This window comes from Solea senegalensis, linkage group LG4 (genome assembly GCF_019176455.1).
Source record: "Solea senegalensis isolate Sse05_10M linkage group LG4, IFAPA_SoseM_1, whole genome shotgun sequence".
NCBI classification, from domain to species: Eukaryota; Metazoa; Chordata; class Actinopteri; order Pleuronectiformes; family Soleidae; genus Solea; species Solea senegalensis.
In genome coordinates, this window is record NC_058024.1 from 20,637,118 (window position 1) to 20,655,463 (window position 18,346).

Sequence of the window (18,346 nt, forward strand, 5' to 3'; positions counted from 1 at the left end):
TTAAGTGATAAACAAATAACGCTGGATTGGATTAGATACTATAATGGATGCAGGTGGTTTCTATGAAACTATTTTTTTTAATGTTTCAGCAATGTGACATGGTCATTACTGTGGTATTAACCTCCTCTTACCGCCTTGTTGTCATTTTTGTCTTGGGTTTGGGAATCAGCCATGTGTGGGCCAGTGATGAGATGATGAATGAGACAGATCAATAATTCCTGTTAATCCATAATCCTGTTAACGGTGACAACAATGAGCAACAAATGTTACTTTTCCAGAGATTTTTCTTTTCCATTGATCCTTGATTAACCTAAATAAGGACTGGGATTGCTGCACCTCTGTCCTTATGACTCCCGGCTCCAGTAAAGCACTACTTTGTGTAAAGTACTGTGAATCTTGTGTTTACAGACCTGTTTGTTGACCAAACAGCTTGTTCCCATTACTGCACTCAGGATAGGTGAACAAGACTTGCTTGTACATTTGTTAGCAGGGGAGACGACAGATGCTTTTCATTAGACAGATGAGCAGTGGCATCCATCCTGTGTAATTTATCTGTTTTTGTGTCGGGGTAAATAAGAAAGAAGAGGAGGCTCTTAAGTAGGGTTGCTATGTGTGTGTGTGTGTGTTCATCTGTGAATGAGCTTTTGTACACGCATGCATGTGTGTGTGTTGGAGAGTATCTAGGCCTCCTGAGCAGCTAATCCTTTTCCAGTTAGCTAAAAGTTCTGGGATGTGGCAGGTTTGAGAAGAATGGGAAGGGTCTTTGTGGCAGAGGCTGCAAGAGGCCACCAAAGAGAGGCATGTTCCCTGAGAAACCAAGACATCTGTTGTCTGTGAGAAGAGAGCAAGGGGTCCCAACAGTCCTGTCCACACTGGCAATGGCTACACTGCTGACTAATTGGTAAGAGGCCTGTGCGTGAGCAAGCAAAGAAGGGGTGTCTGGGTGGCTCGCCAGAGAGGAAGGAAGACAGGCTACCTCATTCCCACCGGATGAGGAAGAAAAAAAAGAAAAACAGTGACCAGAAAACAGAAAAGAACAAGAGTAATAGATGTTTCCCCTCCCCCCCTCCCTTCCCTTATCTTCTCTTCCCTCTGTAGCCCTTCCAGACCCAGACTCCAGACTAGCCTCATCCTTGTAATTTAGATTAATTTCTTCCACATTTTCCTCAGGGATTAGGCTACAGCCCACCACCACCACGATAGCCACACCCCCCTCCTCAACAAACATACATACATGCACGCACACTCAGCTCACCCCCACCATAGTTGCTTAATGCTCTCATTATTGAACTACATTCCCATCACAACAAACAGCCCCCACCCCACCAGACTCTCAGCACACACACACACACAAACATGAAATGAGACACGTCCCAGAGTTGATTATTTTAAGGTCATTAAATGAATTCACCGATTATGTGAATGAAACACTTTTGTCTCATTTAACTTGATTAATGAAACTGTCTGCACCAAAGTTAACTCAGAGTTACTCCACGTTCAGTGAACGTCACGTGAGGCATTGAAGCACAGAGAGGTGGAGCGTCGCGGAAAAGAAATGTTTGTGAAAATCCTGTAGCAACCATTTCACAGTGAACATACGTAAGTCTGGCATGGCAGTATCCTCGGGGGCAAAATCAAATATTCCACGTTCTCTGACTGCCGCTGAATGCTGCAGCGCAGCAGGCAAATACCAGTAGAGTTTACTCATTGTAGTTCCAGGTGTGTGGAGTTAATGCCACACAGGAGCGGGTCATGCAGGGAGAGAGACAACTCAAGAGTTCTGCAAAAGACCAAGAAATCTCTGAAGGATCAATGATGAGCAAAGACATTTTAGACTAATTATGCCATCACTTTAATTAAATTTATCTATTTTCCAACTAGATTGCCCTGCACTGCTTTCCTTGCTTTGCACATTTTGACCGTGTGTTGAGAACTAATGTTTTTACATGATGGATGTTTTTTCTCTGTCTCTTTCTCTTATCTTCCTTTCTTAATCTGGCAAGCACCTTTATCATGACTGTACATGAATGTGTCTGGGCATAATGAAACAAGAATATAAATCAATAACAACTCATACAACTTTTACATTGCAAGCAAAGGACGTTGAAAAGTTTAATCTGCGAGAAAAAGCGCAACTGTTCAATAATATCATCAATTACTAATCTGAAATCAAGATGTGGTGTAATTATCATTAAAGGATGAATAAAACAAAAAAAAAGAGCCATTTTTAATTGGCTTGTTTTGTTTTGTTTTGACTTTTTGATTGTATCACATTATACTGTATAAATGAAATTTGCAAGACCCCGTCTTCATTTTTCTCTGATTTCTTAAAGTGATGATGAGCAAAAATAATTGTGAGGTTGCAAACACAGTGACTATTAAAACCATCACTAATTTATATATATATGTACATGTATATACATATATATATATATATCTTCCATGCTCTACAATTTCTGTTCAAAAGAAGCTTCCTGATGCTAAACAAGCATTTATAATGTATTTCAACAAACTTATTGTTGGGTTTGACATCCCACTTATTCACAGATGAAGATGTGAGTTAACCTCAGTCAGTTTACAACAGTAAAGTTACTTTGCTCATTGTATTAATTTCATCTCCTCCTTCTATGAAGTGTCAAAAATGACAAAGTTAATCACAGAAGCCTGGAGAGCTCCTACATTTTCCAAATGAGAGACAAACATTTAGAACTCAAATGACCATCACGCTTCCTGTCTTTATTGAACTAGACCTTGACTCTTGATTTACACGTTAGATTCAGCCATCATCACGATGACTTGGCGCTGATGACATAGGGTATTAAGACTATGGTTTAACTCATAAAGTGGTTTCAGTGGTCGGGAACTGCAACCAAGCAATTAGTCTGACTGCAAATGAGCCTTAATGTAGAACAGATTTCAAAGGCAGTTGTCGAGGGGAAGTGGTTGAGCTGACTTAAGAGGTATCTGAGAACATGTCGGGCACGGTGCTGTGAAATTTGTGGCAGTGTAAATGGTAAATAAAAGTAAACGTAAAAGCGATCGGATTACTGGCAGGAGGATATTAACAACTCCGTCGCAGCAGATATACTTTACGTCCCACTGAGTTTGAGAATGGTTGAATTAAACGCTGACTTTCAGCACATTTTATTCTCTTTCTGACAGCTTTGTCATGTGACTTGCCATGACCTACATAGAAAGGTCATTCAGTCAGAGCTGGCATGAAATACAACCACAGTTCACCGAGTCTGGAGTTGACAAGTGGCCCTGGGCATCCTAATGAGATCAAAAGATTTTATAAGTATGTCAGTTTTTTTTTTTGTTTTTTTTTTTGTTTTTTACTGTTGTTCCCAAAAGAAGAAGAAATGAAGGTAACAGGTAACCCTAACAAGTCTATGCGTGCCTTCATTTCCCAGATTTATTAGGTGCGTCAGAGGTGAATCACTCACACTGTCTCACAGCTGAGACCAAAATGTTTGACCAGCTTTCACATAGCCCGTGTTTTTGGGAAAGCAGATGATACAGAATGATACAGAATGACACATAATAAACGGGTTCATGTTGTTTTATTTAAAAAAAAACGGTAGGGTACCCACACCTAAATACTCTGTGTTCAAAGAGGATCTCCTTCACTGCTTAATATGTCTAGGAAGATTCTTAGTCATCCAGTCTGAGTCTTGTATTTCTTTTTTTTTAATTTTTAAAGCAATTGGACATGCTTCAGGGTTTACATCTCATCTGACAGGCTTCTCCGAGTCAGTTCAATAGCTCATGGGCACCAAAACAAACCCTGTGATGTGACACAACTTACATCAAGGGACAACGTGAAAGACAAAATAAAAACACAGTTGGAGAAAAAAAATAAAAATAAAAAATAATAAGAGATAAACACTCCTCTTTCTCTCTCGACCAGCCTTCAGCTACACCTCCTTTTCCTTTTCCACCCCTTCTTCTCTCCTATTATCTACGCTCTCAGGGCCTAGCAAGCTAATGCAAGTAACTGAAGGCAGTTAAAGTCAACCGCTGTGAGGGCAGAGATCCACCGTGTTGACAGGTCTTGCTAAACAGGTTCTGAAGGGAGAGGCTACTACTTGTTTAACTGCAAGGTATGGCACATTGCTACTGCTCCTGCTGCTGTAACATTTAACCTGGCCTTTGGGGAAACACTAGTTTCACCTACTGCCCTTCAGAGCAGGATATGTGTCTGTGAGGTTTATGTAAACGGTTTTGCTCATCAGATTCATCCGGAATTTTGTCTATACTCCCTGAAGGTTCAATTTTTGGGAGTTTTGGGGGTCAAGCAGGCTAAATAAAGGATGTTTTGTTGTTGTTCTTAAGTGAAACCTCACTGTTGTGGTGTGCGTGTGTATGTACCTTTTGGTGAATTCAACGGTATGCACAGAAACGTTGCAGGCAGCGCTGGAGCGTGGAGAGAATATGGTTGCAATGAGCTCCTCCTGAAACACACGAAGAGACCACACAAATCAGCAGGAACTGGCCAGGCAAGTTAGGATCAAGCAAGCTTGCACCACTTGGAAACTGAATCTGCAGTTTTGCATTGCTTTGTTTTCTCACAGACATCAAAAGAATTGTCACCTGCATTGAGAAACTCGCAACGCCACATTTCCATACGTGAAACTCAACGCAGATTGACTCATCGCAGGGAGCACACCTGTCTCAAATAGCAACAACAACAAAAAAGAAAAAGGGAATTTTGATTAACTGCAAGCGTAGAAAACCCAGATAACAAGTAATGGGCATTTAGCACAATTTTATGTGTTCTAAGTTAAAACATAAAAAAAGCCATTTGTCCACTTTTAAATATCCTTGTTCATCACATGATGTACTTTTGAGGTCTGTGTCTTCACTGAACCACACTGCTTATTTGTGAAGCTAAGTGAAAGCAGATAATGATAGCTACTGTTCCCACTCGTTTGGGGTATTTCTTTGCCGTTTATTAATAGGACATGCTTTCCAACACATGACTGAACTTTCATCCGTGAAAAGGAAGGAACAAAAGTTCTATCCATTAACAAAATAAAAATGCTCTCTCGCTCTGTCTCTGTGTGTGTGTGTGTGTGTGTGTGAGAGAGAGAGAGAGTTAGAGAGACCCTGCCAACTTCACTGAATCAGACTCTATAGGCTCTTTTCAATTTATTTTTTTTTATTTTTCCTTAAACTTATAAACAGTTTTTAAAACATATTTCCAAAAAGAATGTCATGCCCACTTCCTAACCGCTACTCGATAAAAAACTAACCCATTTATAAAAGTTTAACACGTCGTCATAAAAAGTCAAACCATACACCAGAATGATACCATTATTTACACGAGCCCATTAAATTACAACATAAATTAAAAAAATATTTACATCCAGGACAGGACACTGGATAAAATTCTATGTATGGAATTTAATGTCTAATTAAAAGATTTTTTTTTTTTTTTTTTAAAGAAAGAAATATGTACATTTACACACATTCTCACAACATGCATACACGCTGGCAGGACTGATCTGGTAGGTTGGTGTTAACTTAAGGATTTTAAATACTAAGGATGATGACACACACAAAAAAATGTGTCACACGTTCTTACCGCCAGGTTAAAAGATAAGAGTAACAACGGATGCACTGCTATGCCTGTAATCCACATGAACACTGAAGAGGCTTCTTTTTACAAAGACTTTGAAGTCCCTGGTTTCTGACCAAACACAGACTGACAAACCAAAAACTCGTCTTTTCTCTTTCAGGCTTACATAAGATTCAAATCATCGCTCGTGAAACAAAGCACAATAACACTGGAGCCATTTTGAAGTCATTGTACAAATCAAGCATAAAAAAAAAGTAAAAAGTAAAGAAAAATGAAGGGGATCGTCTTCTCCCTCTTTCTCTCATATGAAATTGTCCTTTGCAAGTCCATTGAGACACAGGAAATCAGTGGATTTGCCTCCAGACGGAGCATAAGGAGGGAAGCTAAGAGGAATTCACAGCCACAGCAACTCATCTTGAAATGATGTCCTCAAGGGAGAGAAAAAAAAAAACAGTATGCACTTTGTTCTTTTTCCTCTTTTTGTCAACAGAGTGCAGGTCCCATGGTTGTAGCATTGGCACATTGGCAACTGTGTAGGACTGTACAGTGATTGCTATGATATGGTCTGTATTACGTCTTCACAGGAGATGCTCCCATCGGGATCAGTTCATGGGCATTTACCATCGATGCCAAAACAGACTGATTTGCAGCCAGCTGGGACAAGTTTTTTTTTAGCAAACCTCCACTTCTAAAAGATATATGACTTTAACAGTGAGAGCGTACAGAACATGCATACACAGTCACACACAAAGTCAGCTCTCGACATGACAATACTCAATTGTGATTTAAAAAAAAATAAAATAAGAGTCCAAAAAGGGCAGACAGGTCAGCTTGAGTAAGGGATTGGGGGGTCTCAGGTTCGTAGGGATTCTCCTTTGAGCTCTCATTTCCTGTGCTTGTCCATTTTGTCGGTAGCTTTGCTTCCACTGTCTGAGGATCCCTGGGTGTCGCTACCAGAGCTCAGGTACATCTTGTCCACTTGTTTGAGTGCCTCGTTTAGGTAGTTTTGAAGTGAGGTCATGGCTGCACAGATGGCTGGTGAGCCAAAGCCATGAGTGATGAGGCTGAAGTGGGTCAGGCAGCCTTGGATTCCCGGCTCCAGGATGGGTGCCGGCCGTGAGTTTCCCAGAGGCGATCGGTCCTGAGTGAGCAGGTCAGTGAACTCCTTGCAGATTTGCCTGAAGGAGGGAAAAATAAATAAAAAATGATTTAGGAGGATATTCACAGATTACATCTAGTGATTTACATTGGCCAACAAGATAACACTGCAGGTAATTCAATAAGCAAAATATGTCAGTGATCAATGGAGTTTACGCAAATTAGAGACATCCATGTAGAGACACTTACTTTGCAGCGAGGAGCATGTTCTTGCGAGAGTTGATCTCGTTGCGTTCTACATGTGGCCTGCCGAGGTATTCAGCAACGGCCTTTGCAGGGAACTCCGTCTCACACACGTAACCAAAGTCTCTCGCTAAATGAACAGCTTCACCTGGAAAAAAAACAAAACGTGTTTGTAGGATCATGTATAAACCCAAGTTTATGAGCTGGAGAAAGTCCAGATCTCGAAGTATAACTCTAGCTTTATGTCTTGGAAAAAACAACTCACTGCACGACTTTTCTAAAAATGTCTACTCAGTTTGATTGCTATGTATCGGTGTACGTACACGTGTAGAATGTTGGCCTTTTATTATTTTGTTCAATCTTGATTAATATTATGTTTTCTTTATTGTACAGTGTGTGATGGCTGTCTTTGTTTGTAGCACGCTTTCCCTTTTTAATATAGTTCTTGGGCAGGTCTGCCTTTAAAAAGGGCCTTTAACTCAGCTGTTCACCAATTTACAGCTTTACGCCAGTGGACCACTTTCAACTTAGTAAACTGGAGCATCACGGCACATGAACTACAGAATAATCAGCTGTGCTCAGTCTTCTCTCGCTTCAGGGGAGAAGAACGAGTGAGTTGAATATATTTCCGTCTTCAGGGTGGTTTGACTTGCATGGTCATAACGGGCTTATGTGCATCAATGCTACCACAAAGTGCCCACAGCACCGACAGCACCACTTATTGATAGACACGCACATCACCAAAAGACGCAGGCCGCTATTCAGAAGCACAAGATTTAAGGTCAGCTGGCCCTCCTGGCGAGTCAAACACAGAGATTAACATGGCTTAATTCAGCTTTGAAGGTCTCTAAATAACACAAGCCTCCAGTTATTCTCCTGAAAAAAAAAAGAAATCATCAGCCCATTTTTAAAAAATTAGCCACGTATAAGCACGGGTAGAAAAACTATTCTCCCGTAGCCCGCAGCAGGTAAATGTGATTCAAGCGTGCTCACAGTGAAGCGTCACTGTCTGGCTAAGGTATGACTGTCTCAGTATTCAAAGCTGAAGGTGTTGTCTTTGAAACGACGCTTCTGCCTGACTTGAAATAGCTGCGTAGCTGATGCCGAATGAAGTAAGAATGCGCGGCTAGTTTTTACAGGAAAGAACAACTGTAAAATAATTGCTGCTGCTGAGATGTTGCTCCATAGTTCTCGACCTCAAAAAGAGGATTACACCAGGTCTTATTTGATAGATATGGGATTCGGATTTTCGTTAAATTGGTAAAACCAACGTGGGAATAAATCACTAGTTTGTTCCCATATAAAGTTTCACAAGAAAAGAAAACAACTGCCATTCACATTGTCTCGATTCCAACATTGACTAGTGTTTGAAGAATGCCTTCAGACGACGCGTGACACTTAAAACACATACTACGTGGAAGAGATTGACGTTCCCATGGTCTCATACTATTAGAGCGACATTCCAGCCAGTGCAAACAGCAATTAGACATGAGGACGTGCTGTATAAGATTAAGTGACAAGACTTACCTTCTACTAGTGAGGTAAGTAGAGTGACGTTGGCTGCCTTCCTCCTTCCTGCTGGTAGGTTGAGCCCAATTTTATCCAGTTTTTCTCTCAGAGAACGGCCTCCGTTTTTTGACTTGGCTCTGCAGGAAAATGCAAAAATAAAGATTAAGGCCTAAAATCATGAATTCAATTAACATTTTTCCAATTCAAGTTTATTAATATAAGTAAATGAATTGTTTTTTTGGAACCCTCGCATTATTGTCATTATTATTATTTATTTGAGAGAGAAAAAATCACGAGATTATTGTAGAAAAGGGTGTCTCATCCTTCCCTTCTCTCTTGACCTAAAACACTCTGACACAATTGATGCTTCCCCCTCAAAAAAGCATAGCAGAGAAATCATTCATACTTGTGTTTGCAGAAACACATCAACTCTGCACTAGCCAGGGCCAATTCAGTTTTCTGCATGAATGGAGAGCAGGCAGGCTCTCCCTCTCCATGAGAGATGCAACATCTTTAGGGAGCCATGTGCGTCTGAGTCCCAAACACTGTTTCGTCCCCTTCTCCCCTGTCCCTCAGATAACAATCCTCTTGCTATTGCTATATGACCTACTTAAAATGAATCTGTGATTGTGTGTGTGTGCACACAGCATTGTCACAGGCACATGGGAAGAAGCAAACATGCACTCCCAAGCACAAAACGCTCCAGTCAGATCCGTCACGACCTCACAGTCCCCGGACACACTACCACACCAACATGTGTGCCATAAGGTCAACCACTGTGCCTCGAGTAGCTTCTACATTGGTACTAACTCTGTTGATGTAACCTATCCGCAGAGGAAGCAAGGAACCAAAATTGCAGACCACACAAAGAATGTCACGAACCTTACAAAAAGAAAATCTGATGAGCCAGAGCTATTGAGCCAAGCTGTGCTTTTAAAAAAAAATGTTCCCATGGGCTGCCGAGCTGCAGTCTACACATCACTCCCAGCAAAGTTAATTAAACAATTGCACGTTACAGAAGTGTTGACAAAAAAAACAACAATATTAATGATGCTTGGATGAGTCCCCTTTAAATCAGTGCTACTGCGTTTCCGTGTTCTGTGACAGACTTTTACAGACAACAACAACAGAGGAATAGCAGTCAGTCAAACCGGCTGTTAAGTTGAAAGAGTCTGAACTCTGACCTGCGTAAAACTCCTCCCAGCAGCGATGCGTTGAGACACTCCGGGGGTGAGAGGCGTCTCTGGACCTCAGCCACTGTGACCTTGTATTTGGAAGTGGAGCTCAGCAAGGAGAGGCGGCCCGGTACAGAGCAGAACACCTCTGTGGGATTTGACACCATGCCCAGCAGGGACTCTTTCTGGAAGGGAAGACCCAGCGCATTGCCTTTGGGTAGAGTGACAGGACCTGAAGGGTGCAGAAAAAGAACATTTAAATACATCAGCTGAAGAGTGCAAAAAGTAAAGCCAAATAAAGACTCTCATATGTGCGGTTTTCCTAAGTATCCACATATGCTCAAATCAATAGAATCCCCTCTGTGCAACAGTATATCTATCTTTATTTTGTACATAATCCAAAGGAGTATGTTTGCAGCTCTGCACAACAGAGACAACCACGGTCTGCCAAACAAAAGTATGCACAACTACACAATTAGTGAGTTTTGAAGTAGTGTATGGTTTTCCAAAAACTGCATGCCTAAAGGTTTAACAGCTATCATGCCAGACATCATCCACAAACAAGAGCACACACTGTACATACAGACTTCCTCTCATCAGTAAGACACAGATTCTCCTCAGTACTTAAATATCAAAAATGTCTCTTTTGAGCTGACCCAATTTTTTGGGGGCAATCATTTAACTGCACACGATTCTCTTTTTTTTTCTTTTCACCCACCCACAATAGCACTGACAATCATTGAACACACAAAAAAAACAACAAAAAACAGTACAGCACACTACAAAACACAGCTATTTTCATCCTCACCCGCAAGAATGCCCCCCTGATAATAAGTCCTCTGTAAGCGATCAAGGTTCCTGCCACCTCGTAGTCCTAATACTGAGACAGAAATCACAAGAGTCACATGAGTGCTTCGAGTCTCCTCTGAGGCACATGGTTGGGGATGACATCCCATTGTTTACAAGTGGAAAGCCTAGATCGCCCATAGCGTGCCCTTGAGCATGGGAACAATGCGAGTCGTCGTCATTGATTTATGTAGAGAATGCAAACTGGTTGGTTCATTGCGGTGTGCACACAGCTCTCTGCTTGTAAGTTTATGCACCACAGTGTTGTCACTCGTTTGGTAAATATACTTTGAAACACATACATGCATGAATATGCCGTCACATGAAATTGATCCTTGCGAGATCTATCTATCTATCTATGTATCTACCTACCCATCTATCTATCTATCTATCAACCTGGGTCAAAGTCAAACAACAGCATAATAGCAGAAGAGCTGCCTTCATTACTCAACCAGGCTCAGAAAACACCCTATAGTTGAATGTTACACCATCCCCTATTTTATTCATTCATTTTAAACCTGCGTTTGACCCTCAATAAACTTTGAACATCCATCCACTTTGTGTGGTTTAATTAAAAGAAACTAAAAAGAATAAAAATAGCTCAAGCTGGCCTCCCTCTCTGTCTGTCTCTCTCTCTAAAAGGCTGTTAAACAGGGCTATCATGACAAAACAGCATGAATAAGTTCCCCTCAAAACAGTTCATGTCCCAACAAATTACTAAGCTGTCCTTCACATGCAAGCCTAATGCCACACCCCACCAAAAAGCTGGTTCTGCAGAGCCAAACACTGCTTCAAGATCGACTCATAATTTCCTGTTAACGTGATCTGAAAAGGGCTGTAATTGCAAGCTTAACAAGCCTAAAGATGATCCAAAACGTTTTCTCCTCTCTCACAGTCAACAGGTTGTGTGTGTGTGTGTGTGTGTGTGAGAGGCTTTCGTGTCATGACAGCTATGGTCTGTCATCTCTGAAAGGAACATGCACACACACACACACACACTGCGTCCGTCAAGCACCTCCAACAACAGAATAGGCCGAGGATCGTCAAACTGAAATAACTGATAATCTCATGGCAGAGAGATTATCACTGCAGTGTTAAGAACAAATAACAGACTCCTCCTTTGCTAAACCTAAAGAGGCAATTGCTTGCTGTGACATTTCCAGATGTGAGGAGAGTGAAACATTATAAGCCTTGTAAATTAAATAGTTGTGTTCAGTGGAAACGAAGGCACATGTTTGAGGGGGGATTCTTTTCTCCCTAAACTTCCTTTCTTTTCTTTTAAAAATCACAGATTTGGTTTTAAAAAATAAAAATGACAGATCAGCAGCCCGCTCTTTTGCACCAACAGTTCAAACAGTGACAGACATGAACAAGATATGAACTCACCTTTTTTGATGACTGTCTGATCGGCCATCATAATACTGTGGTCATCTACATGCTGTCGAAAGGATAAGAGAAAATCAACAAACATGCACAAATGACACAGGTTTTTAAAAGTCTATGCCTCCTTTTTTGAAATATGTCTGAATGTATTCTACTCCTAATTTATTCTATCCTTTTCCATGGAAAACAAATAAAAAAGGAATACAGAGCCTAGTGTGTGTGTGTGTGTGTGTGTTTAGAGGCCTTTTGACATTTTTTTAACTTCCTTTTTAATCTTCTGTTTAATAATAACAACAACAATAACAATAATAATAATAATAATTAAAATTAATTACAAATATATTTATTTACTTATGTATGTGTTTATGTGTTGTTAGTACTTATATAAGTTAAAAACACACGACTTTAGAGGCTTCCATACAAATCGTCCCTTGCGTCAAACTTGCCACTCACTTGCACGTCATCCATGCCGTGGCCCATGTCGTGCATCCCCATGTCAACAACCGACGAGTCCAGGCTGTGCGCGTGCGGGGGCAGCAGTTCCGGCCGGCGGAACCCTTCCCTCCTCAGCCCGGGCGAGCCTCCATCCAGGCCCAGGATCTGACTCGCGAGTCCGCTCCTGGCGTGCGCGCCGAGCGCCTCCTGGCCCTGGCGGCCGGGCCACGGCTGCTGCTGGTTCGACGACGGCGACTGGTTTATGGAGTTGATGTTGAAAGGGTCGCCGAGGTGCGAGTACGGGTCACTGGACTGTGGGTATGTGATGGGCTGGTAGGGAGGGGGGAAGTACGGGGGCTGGAAGTCAGAACTGGCCGAGTGTGAGAGGGCTGGAGACGGACTGTAGAGGTGCTGACTGACCGCTGGCAGGTGAGGCAGCCGCGGGTTCCCATTGCTGTTGCCATCGTGTCTTTCCTGAGGGACGGAGGAGAGAGATGATGACAACAATGTGGCAGGTGATGAGAACATTTGTCCCTTAAGGGATTTAGGTGTGTGTCATTCACTGGGACATAACGATTTAAATGAGAGGGTGAAAGTTTATGTTTTTATTACAGTCTATTTTACGTGAAATATGGTTTTGTTTTTCACAGATGAGTCAAAAACAAAAAAAAAGTGATTACTACTATTATGATTCTATCTCGCTGTTGTTTTAACAAAAGAAAAAATGAAGTGTGGAAATGCTGCCTTGATTGTTTATTTGTACTTTTATAGTTTTAGTGTAGCCTATTTATTAATGTTCCTTTTATCAGCTCAAAAAAACAAGTTCACATAACTTTTTCCTCGTGTTTTGATGATTTTTATGAAGAAAACTAATACGACGACACTCTTTTGTTGAACTTTCGATAGTCGCCCAACATGTAGCCATATTTATTTATATCAGAACTCACCTCACAGTCATCTTCATATTTCACGTTGTCGGCTAATTTCCACAACATCGCGACAGAGAGAGAGGGGAAAAAAAAGTTTCCCCCGCGTGACACAAAACAAAAGGAAATAAACGCACGCTAGATATGTAAATATCTCGACGCCAGCTGTGTATTAATCCAAGTTTGGAAAAGACACGAGCTTCCTGGTGTTGATGAACCCTCTCTTGTTCTTCAGCTGCGTAAAAAAGGAAGGAGACGACGTTGAGGGCGAAGGCTGGAGGGACGAAGTGGCGGAGCGAGCGAAGATCCCAACGCTGATATGACTTTCCACAGCCACTGTGGGAGAATATGATCTTAGTCGTGAAATATTACCCCCCACTCTCGCTCCGGTCAATGTGCGCTGTGGATGCGTTGTGGAAGTGCGCGGCGGGAGCGGTTCATTTAAGAAACGTGACTCCCTCTTATGGACAAAACGCGACGTTCAGTCTTATTGGCGCAAACTGTACTACATCTGCACACACACACACACACACACACTCGGGGAGGGCGGCACTCTGCCTGATGATGTCAGTGAAGGGGGGGATTAAAATAGTGATTGGCAGGACGAGGGTCCAATCAGGTGCCTGTCCGTCTGTGCAGTGCCAGACATTTACACGCTGCAGGGGATTCACATATTCCACTTTTCACGCCTTGTCTTCAGTGACTGAAGTATCTCATCAACTCCCACGATAGTTTATTTAGTAAATATCCTCAAGCCATTTTAAAGTAGGAAGGAAAACAATATGGTTGTGATATCCATGGGTTATCTGTAAATGTAAACAAACAATATAAGCAATAATTGATATTGTTGCTAAAGTTACCAAGTGCCTCTTGGATAAGTTCTGAGAAAATATTCATTCATTTGTCTCAGGTATTTGGCGCATTTTCTATCACAGCCGTCAGGAGCAACGTGGAGTTAAGTGTCTTGCCCAAGGTCGGGAATCGAACCCTAACCCCCGATTTGAAAGACGACGTCAGTCACGTCAGTTTGCCTCTAAATCACTGTTTAAAACGTATTTTATCTTAATCCTCACGTGCACTTCTACATTTAGAATACATGTGATAACCTGACTATAAATCAGTGCTCGTTTCGTTACGTGCATGATTGTTACGCTGAATTATCAAAATAAAAGACTTTACGAGGAGAATGAATGTCTTCGACCTGAATACCTTAAAGGAATAATGAGCAGTAAAATAAAAACACACTTGTGTTGCTGGCTCTCTTTTTTTTTGCTGCATGTTTAAGTGCTTGTTTTAAACCGCAATAAGCCCCGGGGTTTAGCAGCATCAGTCTCTCCAAACCCTGCAAAGCTCAAAGGAGCTCAACAAACAACTCTTTCTTAACTTCATTTACATGTTTGGTGGAGCTCTGTAATGTTGGAAAACAAAGCTGCTGCGAAGCTTTGTTATGCCTCAAATCTCAAGAGCATTTCACTTGTTGTTGTTATTATTGCGCATTATTTCTGATTAGTTTGTCTGCTGTTATTATTTTTAAATGTTTGAGTGTTTATAAGAATGAATATTATCTTATTATGTATTAGCTCAATACATGTTATTTTGGAGTCCTTCTAATGAATTAGTGTGTTGTATCTAATCTATAGGGCACTATATGTCAGATTATAATTTGTCAGACCCTATTTGTGCTATTTGTTGTGATGCGAAGCAGAGATGAAATGCGCACAGATTGAATGTAGTTTTCACGCACAGAAAGAGCGACCTACAGCAGGTTAGGGTCGCTCTGCTCGTCATTTAAATAACAAGTCAGGTTAGAACCGGTTCAGGTGATACAAGGTGTGAGGATGCAGAGGGAGAGGAGGATCCAAAGGAGAGTTCTGCTGAGAGATTGTTTTCGACCAAGCGGAACAGATTAAATAGACACTGTGAACATGTTTAATAAGAGGAAAGGTTTTAATAAAGACGTGGCTTTTCACAGCAAATCAGTTTTCGATGCGAAATCAACTTTTTAGATTGGTGACCTAATAATCCACGACAGCCCATGCATGTCACAATATTATGTTTGTACATAATTCGCATTGTTACAAATATAGCAATTATTAAGTTATAAACTATCAGGACAGGAGTGCAGTGCAAACCGCTGTTCATTTCTATTCTCTGTGACGAAATACTGTTTTGTGTGTCTTTAAATGGGAGTGAGAGAGGATAATATTATGTTAATAAAAATGATTGATTAGTTTCGATCATAAACTGCTTTTTTCCGCTAGTAATCTAATGACTTAAAACCCAATTCATTCGAAGTCGTGGACAAGTCAGAGCCTTGGCCTCGCTGACGTTAATCGCCGGTTATTCCAAAACGCACAAGGCACTGCGTGCGCGATTAAAACCAGGTGAGTATCGGAGGAAGTCATAAAGCAAATACTTGAGGCTCAGCAGCAAAACAAAAAAAAAGATAAATATCATGCAGGTTTCGGTTTAAATTAAATCGGCTGTACGAGTGAACTCACCCTCCAGTCTATCCTCTCCAGTACAGACATCTGAAAGGCTCCAGTCGCAGTAATCCCACTGAGACGCAGCGAATGACTGAAACTAGTCCACTTTTACTTGACTGACTTCACCTGGTGGCTGCGCAGTGCGCATGCGCCGCCAAAGTGTCATACACCTGAGCGAGGCAAATCTAAACATTTGATCCGTAGCCTCTCTCCCCTCGATAAGTTAACCTGTTTACTCTGCATGTGTATGCTACTATAGAACACGACAAGATTCATTAATGTGGGGGAAATGGAGGTCAGTGTAATTACGTTAGAAATGTACATGTTTTATTTTAATTATAGAATACGTTTATCAGTAATAGAATTAGGTTTATAACTGAGATATTTACAGTTGTTTGCACAATGTTAAGTTAAGTAAAAAATAATAACAATTGAATCGAAGATACAGATTTAGAAAATGTGACCAAAAAGACGCGCAGGGGGAATTTGAAGATGAGGTAATTCCACCCCCAAAGCCACATGGCCTCAGGCTGACCAGAAGAATCTGCTTTCAAAAGCCACTGAGGCTTTTTTAAGGCCTGAAATGACTCTTGTTATCTGATCTCTCAAATACTTCAGCTTAAACTAATGAACAGATCAAAGTGTTTTCACGTTGCGACTGAGAAAGTACCTATAGAAATCTTTTTTTTTTTTTCAATAAAATAGACGTGTGATCTACAGCCCGGCCACCTGCCATCACAAACAATGCATTTTTCAAATAACGTGGGAAATGATAGGAACCACAGAGCGCGACATTCAATATTGTATGAGTCTAAAATTATTATTTGCAAAGTCTTTAAAAACCTGCATTTGCCCCCAATAAATGAACATGGGAAAATTTACATTTTCTTGTGTTTTTTTTTCCTTTTCAAAATTACAAATACTAAAAAAGCTATGGACATGCAGTTAGGCCTATGATTCTTAATTTAACTTAATTCCCAAATAATCACGCCGCACCTATAAATGTAAACTGAACTCAAATATTATGACAATATTAATCTTAATCTCGGGTACGATGAACAGTTATTTACGAACCGTCAGATAAAATGTATATTTGTTTAGGCGACAATGTTGGTCCATCCATGCAGTATTTAGACACATAATCAGATTGAAAAATAAATAAATCGTTTTTTTATGCCGACATTATGGGGGCATAAAAAATACAATAACAAGAAGCAACAATTTGCTTTAAAACACCAAAAGGAGTACTTTTCGAAACTCCATCTGTGTTTTGCATATATATATATGTATACCAAAAATATATACAAACAAAAAAAAACACATATATGTGTGTGTGTTTTTTTTAAAAGGTAAATTACCTAAAGAAATGCTTGCAAGATTTTGCGTTTGCGCCTATTGAAGTCTTATTATTCAGGGTTCTAAGGTTCTAAACGGGCAAAGACATACAAATATAAACAACAGACAAACGTGTCGCAGACTGCAGCTGGATGGAGACGAGGATGGTGTGTTTATTTGAAATATTTGATTGTATTATTTATAGTGTAGCTTGAGTTTAATGAGAAGCAGGAGAACTTATGGTCCTTATATACAGTACGCAAGTCCCAGTCCAGTCCGTTAGGAAGGATAAGCACGCCTCTGCTGCCGCCTAGTGGCTGCACTCTCACATCACCTTATGGACTCTGAGAGGATGGCTCTCCTCAACACGTTTGCACAATAATTTACAGTTTACGTAGTTTACAGTTTCAAACATAACCAGTCCCTCCGAAATGAGGTTCTGCCTCATTAGGACCAGGTCTCAGTGAGGACTACTTGTCCCGTGTGTTCAGAAAACACACATACACAAACTAACCAACGTTTCTAATGCTTGTTTCTTCCAACTTAAAAAACAGCATACAACATATGGAAATGTGTCCTCTCAATGTTTACATATACATAACATTGAGGGACTATATATATACTATATGTGTGTGTATGTTTTTTGTAATATTTAATATGCCAGTATGTAGAAGCTTTGCTAAAACATAACCATTATTGTAATCCATGAATTCAAAAAAAACTTTAAATTCAAAATAGTACAGCACATATACTATTTTGATTAAGATTATTTCAAATTATAGTTGTCTCCTTGCATTCTTGAACATAGTTTAAAGTTTTAGTGGTTAAATGTTCAAATTTGGGTGAATTCAGTTTATTTGCCAAATATGATGACAGATCAGTCTAATACATTTTTTAGGAACTACATATATGTGTGTGGTGTTTCCTTTTACTCACTTATACTTGCAGTATTCATCAGAAGTATTAACTCCAACAGTGGCTCTTTTTGATCCGACGCTGCTGTTTTGGTCCCTCTGCATCGTTGAAAGACACTCTAGTGAGAGTGTGACGCCAACCACGCCAACAGGACGATGTCCCGTTTTGTCAATATATCTGTAATTAGACGCTGGCAGCTGTGTCTCCCGATACCCACGCACCAGAATACATTTTCACACCTGTTACATTTAAACACTGAAACACGTGCAACGTGCTGTTGTGTATCAGGAGCTGTTCTTAGTTTGTTTATGGTGTGAATTTTCCTGTGAAGTGCTCAACAGGGAGTTGTTGCTGTTGCTGCTGTCATCTCAGGTAATTATTGCTGCACTTGGCGTTGTGTCACTAACATTAGAT

The 18,346-nt window shown here is 40.6% G+C and overlaps 1 protein-coding gene across 4 annotated transcripts; it reads right to left on the bottom strand.

Moving 5' to 3' along the window:
* Positions 1 to 5,444: 5,444 nt before the first annotated feature.
* tfap2c (transcription factor AP-2 gamma (activating enhancer binding protein 2 gamma)) lies at positions 5,445 to 15,777 on the bottom strand. Of its 4 annotated transcripts, none has more exons than XM_044024862.1 (8): positions 15,698 to 15,777; positions 12,289 to 12,744; positions 11,839 to 11,890; positions 10,415 to 10,486; positions 9,616 to 9,838; positions 8,450 to 8,568; positions 6,929 to 7,070; positions 5,445 to 6,759 (listed from the first exon to the last, which is right to left on the bottom strand). In XM_044024862.1, the coding sequence occupies exons 1-8, from the start codon at positions 15,725 to 15,727 to the stop codon at positions 6,465 to 6,467; spliced, it is 1,389 nt and encodes a 462-aa protein (XP_043880797.1). In that variant the 5' UTR covers positions 15,728 to 15,777; the 3' UTR covers positions 5,445 to 6,464. The 4 variants fall into 4 exon arrangements, with proteins under 4 accessions (XP_043880797.1, XP_043880795.1, XP_043880799.1 ...); XM_044024860.1 differs by lacking the exon at positions 15,698 to 15,777 and adding an exon at positions 13,218 to 13,673; XM_044024864.1 differs by lacking the exon at positions 10,415 to 10,486.
* Positions 15,778 to 18,346: the final 2,569 nt, after the last annotated feature.